Raw genomic sequence first — 7488 nt, forward strand, 5'->3', positions numbered from 1 at the left:
AAAAAAAAAAAAAAAAAAAAAAGTCTTCAATAAAATACTAGTAAACCAAATTTGAAAGCACACTAAAAAGACTATACACCATGACCAAGTAGGATTATCCCAGGGATGCAAGGATGGTTCAGCATTTACAAATCAATGTGATATACCACATTAACAGAGTGAAAGATAAAAACCACATAATCATTTCAACAGAGGCAGAAAAAGAATTTAACAAAATTCAACATCCATTCTATAAAAACTGTCAACAAAATAGGTATAGAAGGAATTTACCTCAACACAACAAAGGCCAGATATGAAAAGCCACAGCCAACATCATAACCAATGCAGAAAAACTGAAAGCTTTTCCTCTAAGATCCAGTACAAGGCAAGAATGCCCACTCTCACCACTTCCTTTTTTTTTTCTTTGCGGTAGGTGGGCCTCTCACTGTTGTGGCCTCTCCCGCTGTGGAGCACAGGCTCTGGACGCACAGGCTCAGCGGCCATGGCTCATGGGACCAGCCGCCCCGTGGCATGTGGGATCCTCCCGGACCGGGGCACGAACCCGTGTCCCCTGCATCGGCAGGCAGACTCTCAACCACTGCGCCACCAGAGAAGCCCATCTCACCACTTCTATTCAACACTACTGGAAGTCCTAGCCAAACTAATTAGAAAAGAAATAGAAATAAAAGCAACCAAATCAGAAAGTAAGAAGTTAAATGATCTCTGTTTGCAGATGACATGATCATAGATGTAGAAAACCCTAAAGATTCAACAACAACAAAAACTGTTAAAACTAATAAGAAAATTCAGTAAAATTGCAGGATGCAAAGTCAATGTACAAAAATCTGTAGCATTTCTATACACTAATAATAAACTATCCATAAAGGAAATTAAGACAACAATCCAATCTACAATAGTAACAAAAAGAATAAGATACTTATGAATAAACTTAACTGAAGAAGTGAAAGACTTGTACATTGAAAACTCTGAAACACTGATGAAGGAAATTAAAGAAGGCACAGATAAATGGAAAGACATCCTACAGCAGAAAAATCTTTAAAGCAGTCAGAGGAAAAAAGACACATAATCTACAAGGAAGCAACAATAAGACTTATGAAAGTCTATAAGGCAGAAGACACTGGAATGACATCTTAAAGTCCTGAAAGAAAAGGTTTGCAAACCTAGAATTCAACATGTACCACAAATATCCAACAAAAAGCAAAAATAAAACATTTTCAAATGGGTGGGGGGAAAGAGAGAGAAAGAGATAACTTATTGTCAGAAGATCTACACTACAAATAACATCAAACAGAGTTCTTCTTCTTAAAGGAGAATTATCCCAAATGAAAGCATTAAACTTCAGGAATTAATACATTTTCCTGGAAAAAGTAAATTTGGGGCAAATAAGAAGTATTATTGACAGTTTTAAAACAATAAATGACTCATATAAAGCTAAAAACTTGGGAAGAAGTAAAACTAGCAAAATAAAGATGTACACTGTAATTTCTAGGCAAACCATGTAAAGGAATAATAAAATAATTTGTATTAAAAGCTGAGAGAAGAACAGGAAAATAAAATAAAATAATCCAAAAAGAGGCAAAAAAAACCAACAACAGATGAGAGGTTTTTGTCTCTAAGCAATGGTAGAGTAGCTTAGTCAGACTAACCGTCTCACAGATGCAAAGTATAAAATCTGGACAAAATATTAAAAATTAAGTATTTGAAGGCACTGAAAAGTAACCAAAGCAGGAGATATAAACAGAAGAGCAGTCTACTCTTTTTTTTTTCTTTCTTTCTTTTTTTGCGGTATGCAGGCCTCTCACTGCTGCGGCCTCTCCCGCTGAAGAGCACAGGCTCCGGACGCACAGGCTCAGCGACCATGGCTCATGGACTCCCCCGCTCCGTGGCACGTGGGATCTTCCCAAACCAGGGCACTAACCCGTGTCCCCTGCATCGACAGGTGGACTCTCAACCACTGCGCCACCAGGGAAGCCCGAGCAGTCTACTCTTGAAATACAATTGCAACTGGAGAGATTTTTGAGTTTGCAGCATTCTTCCGAGGACCGGTTCGTGCCCCGGTCCGGGAAGATCCCACATGCCGCGGAGCGGCTGGGCCCGTGAGCCATGGCCGCTGAGCCTGCGCGTCCGGAGCCTGTGCTCTGCAGCGGGAGAGGCCACAACAGTGAGAGGCCCGCATACCACAAAAAAAAAAAAAAGAGTTAGGAAAACATAATCAGTATAATTATAAAGAACATAAAAAGAATCTATGGACAAATTATTTGAAATAAATTTTAACAAGGTAGCATGAACTCAGTATATAAAATTGATTGCATTTCTACACACCATCAACAAACAATAAGAAAATGTAACTTTTAAATAAAAACATCAGGAATCCTCTGGCGGTCCAGTGGGTAGGACTCCACAATTTCACTGCTGAGGGCTCAGGTTAAATCCCAGGTCAGGGAACAAAGATCCAGCAAGCTGCACAGCGCAGCCAAAAAAGAAAAAAAAGAAAAAAAAGAAAGACATCAATTACAATTACAACAACAAAAAATTTTTAAAAGCCTAGTAATAAGGCTTCCCTGGTGGCACAGTGATTAAGAATCTGCCTGCCAGTGCAGGGGACATGCGTTTGAGCCCTGGTCCAGGAAGATCCCACATGCCGTGTAACAACTAAGCCCGTGTGCCACAACTACTGAGCCTGCGCTCTAGAGCCCGGGAGCCACAGCTACTGAGCCCGCGTGCCACAACTACTGAAGCCCGCGTGCCTAGAACCCGTGCTGTGCAACAAGAGAAGCCACCACAATGAGAAGCTCACGTACCGTGACAAAGAGTAGCCCCCACTTGCTACAACTAGAGAAAGCCTGCATGCAGCAACGAAGACCCAACACAGCCAAAAATAAAATAAATAAAATAAAAATTAAAAAAAAAACTAGTAATAAATGTAACAAAAAAAGTACAAAACTTGTACACAGAAACTTATAAAACTTTAAAGACGTTAAAGAAGATATAAACAAATGGAGAGATTTCCTATGTTCAACTGTACAAAGCAATTGATGTAAATATGTCACAAATCTACCTGGTCAATGTAACTGCAATCAAAATCCTTAAAGGGTTTTTTGTGGCACTTAAGCAGATTCTAAAATTTGTATAATATATTAAATGATTTAAAATCACCAAGACACTGTCAAAGAAAAAGAATAAAAGCAAGGCGGATTACCCTGCCAAGTACTTAATACGATATTATATTAGGACAGTATAGTAGATGTAGGGACAGACAAATTGACCAAGAGAACATAATAGGGATTCTAGAAATATGGCTATACTTATACTTAGTAATATGCTGGAGGTGGCATGGCAGATCAGTGGGTGAAAGTGGGAACTATTCAGTAATTGGAGCTGGGTAATGTGGCCATCCACATGGAACAAAATGAAATAGTACTCTTACATCACCACTGAGATGGATGAATCAAGGATTTAAACGTTAAATGTAAAGTGCAAAACCCTAAAACTTTTAGAAGAAAATGAAGGGAAATATCTTTCTAACCTTAAGGTAGAGAATGATCTCTTACACAAGGCACAAAGAGCATTAAACCAGAAAATTAAAATATCAAACTACTAATTATCATAATATGCCTTAAGGAAAGAGAAAACAAAAGCCACAAACTTGAAGAAGATCTCTGTAATCTGTAATACCTATGACCAAAAGAGCATTTGGATTTAGAATCTCCTACACATCAGCAAGAAAAAGACAAAAGCCTAATAGAAAAATGGGCAAAAGACAGAATAGGCCTTTCATAGGTGATAAAATACATATGGCCAGTAAGTATATGAAGATATGCTCAACCAAATTAATAACCAGGGAAATGTAGACGCAGAGAGATACTATTTTACACCTATTTGAGTGGGAAGAAGGAGGATGAGAAGAAAGATGAAGAGAAGTTTGACAACTGGAGAAGATGTGGCATTTGTAACATATTGTTGTTGGGAGTAAAGTGACTCATTTACTTCGGAAAACAATCTGGCATTATCTTATTGCTTGAATATTCACATACTTGCTGACCTAGCAATTCTACTCCTAGGTGTGGACCCAGGAGAAACTCTTGAAAATATGCACCAGAAGACTGAACAAGAATATTCAAGGTAACACTGTTTATACGGCAGACAACGACATGTTGTCCATAAACAGTAATAACGAAAACAGATAAATCAGAGATTCTGAGTACTGGTGGCCTTTCTTCAGTAACTGAATGTACGAAGCTGGGTCTCAACCTAGATTTCCCAGCAACATGTACTTCCTTTTTTGTTTAAACTAAACTGAGTTGGGGTTCTCTTGCTTCCAATTAAAGGAGTTCCTATTACACAAAGGAAAGTCTAATCAAAATCTGAAATATTAGATTTTGACATATTCAATGATAAAAACACCAAAGCATTCCCCTGAATGCCAGAATATACTTTGATGATAAGTTTCAAGATAGAGCTGATGTGAAGAGAAGATTTGAAAATACACACACCAAGTCCAAAGAAACCAGAATTAAATTACCTGTAAGGTGATATCTCTGCTCCTGAGTTTCCAAATTCTTATATTTATACAGAGACCAATCAAGGGGTATAGGTGATAACATACTTTGTTGAAGGTTCATCTCTTCAAATGAACTGGAAAAATCTTAAAAAACAAAAATCACTTTCTCAATTTGTCACAACTAAATGCTTAGTATATCAAAAGTCTGCTTAGAAATGACCCCATTTTTCCAATAGAAATATTGTTAGATATTGTGCTTAGATTCCCAAGTCAAACATGTTATAAATTTATTCCTTGAGGCTGTTGAAACACACTATATTGAATACTAATAGGAAAATGCATTAATAGTAATTGAGTACATTACCATATAATTGGGTTCATTTTAAAAGCAATTAAAATTAGAAGACATGATGGTTAGTGGAGAGCTGAATTTTGTGCAGATTCTAAGGAAGAAGCTTGCACTTTCAGAGATTTTTAAGTTGCTAGTGCTGGTCTAATTTCATTGGAGGCTTTTCTTTTCCAAAAATCAGATGAAATACCAACACTATCCTTTTCTTATCAGTCAAATTTAGGGTTACACGTTGATTCACAAACGGAAGAGACAGGAGAGGAAGAGGGAAGAGGTTCTAAGGGAAATAAATGGAAAGGTGTAAAGAAAGATGGAGCAAGTAAATAAAAGAGGCAAGTGTTCCTGAGAGAGAGAAGTGGTCAGTTACTGAAACCAAGCTCAGAAGGGAAAGGGAGAAGGAATTCACAGGCTCTCCTTGAAAGTGAGTAGAAGTGACAAGGAAGAAAAGCAGGGTTAATTGGATCTTTATACCAGGCAGTGCTACAGAGAGGAGCTAATGTGCTTTCTGTATGGAATAGCTACCTTCTAAGTGGGTAGAGATAGTGAACTACAATTGTAACCACCAGAGATTAGTAAATTAGGCGTTGAAATTTGAGGACTATTGATGTTGTCCCAAATCCAAGAGAAAAAAAAAGCTTTGCCACCTCAGCCAAATATACCCTTATTTCTAATCCCCCTTCCTCACTTGGTTCAGGATCCAGCATTAATTGGCCCCATTCCTCCGCGGTCAGCTGCATCACTTGATTATCTTTCACATGCCAGGAATTCGGGTTTTTGGCAAATACTGCACAACAGAATAGCTCTATTTTGAGCACACAGACGTATCCACAAAGACTTCCTTCATCATATACTTCAAGGAATTTGCATGAATAATTTATCTTCTTCTTCTCTATACAGAAGTGATAGACAGGAAGCTTGCTAACGCATTGTTCTATTTCTTTTTCTATCTTGTCAAGGTCACTCTTCTCTGCTTTAAAGCCAGTTACTTCTTGACTTTCTTCACTTAAACCAATAAACAAATATCCCCCATGAGTATTTGCAAATGCAGAAACATATTGAGGGAGAATATCTTTAATGCGTTGTAACAACTTTTCTGTTGAGTAGTCTTTCATTTCAACATGTGTGGATTCAGTAAAGGTGAGTTTTTCTCTGTACCTGAGTTGCATCCTATTAAAAAAGTCAGCAGCCAAGGCCTTCATGCTACTTTCTTCTTGTACATCAAAACGGTACCTCTTTGGAGGTGATTTAGGTATTAAAGAAAATCCAGTTTCTAACCTGTCTTTGAGGAATTCCAGTGCAGCGGTAGCATTCATGACATTTGAAGAGGTTATATCTCTTTTGTACAAATTGGAGCTCAAGGTGGCAATACTCATCCCAGAGGTTTCTGAGCTCCACGATTTGACAAAAATCAGAAAATATTTACCTTGCTGCATAAAGTCTAAGTATTTAGAAACAAACGAAACAATATTGGCAAAAGAATTTTCCAAATCTAATCCTATTCCATCTTTTTCATAACTATAGTTTTCATTCTCAATTTCAGCTCTGCATACGCCCCCTCCAGAATTCAGCAAAGCAACCACAGATCGTGAGACGTTTTCATTCTGCTTTTTTCTCAATTTACAATCTTTCATTTTTTTTCTATTCTTCTCCCCGAAAGTGACTTTTCCCACATCTAGAACCAGCTCAGCATAGTTAGTATCCAAAACAACACGGACGGTCATTTTCCTAGAAGCCATTCAACTTCCAAGCAGAAATTCTTTTCTGTAAAACAGACAGAGCCATTTAAAATAGGACCTGAGCAAAAGAGATAGCAAATTGTGTATTGTGAGGCAAACCCAACAAAATTCTTTATTTTGTTTTCTCCTATATTCCACTGGATGCCATGATAAGGATACAGATATAAAATAGGTTTGGGGGACATATTCTGAACTGATGATAATGATAATGATGATAAGATGATAGTAATTTCTACTCCTGTAAAATTTTCCAATTTTTTGCCATAGATTTATATGATCCTCTTCTAATTGTTTTAATCTAATTTTTATCTGTGTTTATATCTCCTTTCTAATCGCTAATATTATATAACTTGCTTCTCTCTTCTTTTCTTAAATAAGCCCCTGAGGGGAGCCTATCTATGTTTCTGATCTCAGTGAACCAAATTTTAGTTTTATATATTACATATACTTTTTTTTAAATAATTTCAACTTTATCTTAATTATTTTCTTTTATTGGGGAATCCCTTGGGAAAATTCTCAGTTGGAGTCTAAAGATATCTAGCAATATGCCATTTTAATAATTTTTCCTTCTTGCAAGGATGAGTTAGAGTCATAAATTTTGGCCATTGATCTTAAGCAAGGTGGGCCAAGTCACTATACACTTTTTCTATCAGATATCCACATATTTTCAATGAGGTAAAATTCTTATATACAAAAACATCTGCTTTAAGTATAAGTATCCCAAATCCATTAACCCTGTCCCTTTAAGGTCTGCTGGGATTATGGCTTTGTTATAGATGGCGTAGAGACAGCTGAGAGAAGAGTTCATCACAGGTAGTGATCACTACACTTGGAAAGGATACAAAGAAGGTCAGAATACTCCTGTCCACTGCTGGATCAGTACCCTGCAGAGACTCAGCTGT

General features: G+C 37.3%; 1 protein-coding gene across 1 annotated transcript in view; it reads right to left on the bottom strand.

The window, feature by feature from the left end:
- SLFN12 (schlafen family member 12) overlaps nucleotides 1-6604 on the bottom strand; it is a 17040-nt gene extending 10436 nt beyond the window's left edge. The window contains exon 1 of the mRNA XM_007446594.1: nucleotides 5536-6604. Within this exon, the coding sequence (XP_007446656.1) occupies nucleotides 5536-6586 (1051 nt within the window). The 5' untranslated portion in view covers nucleotides 6587-6604. The remainder of the gene's footprint in view (nucleotides 1-5535) is intronic.
- Between the last annotated feature and the right edge of the window lie 884 nt (nucleotides 6605-7488).

This window comes from Lipotes vexillifer, unplaced genomic scaffold (assembly GCF_000442215.2).
Source record: "Lipotes vexillifer unplaced genomic scaffold, Lipotes_vexillifer_v1.1 scaffold572, whole genome shotgun sequence".
Lineage (NCBI taxonomy): Eukaryota > Metazoa > Chordata > Mammalia > Artiodactyla > Lipotidae > Lipotes > Lipotes vexillifer.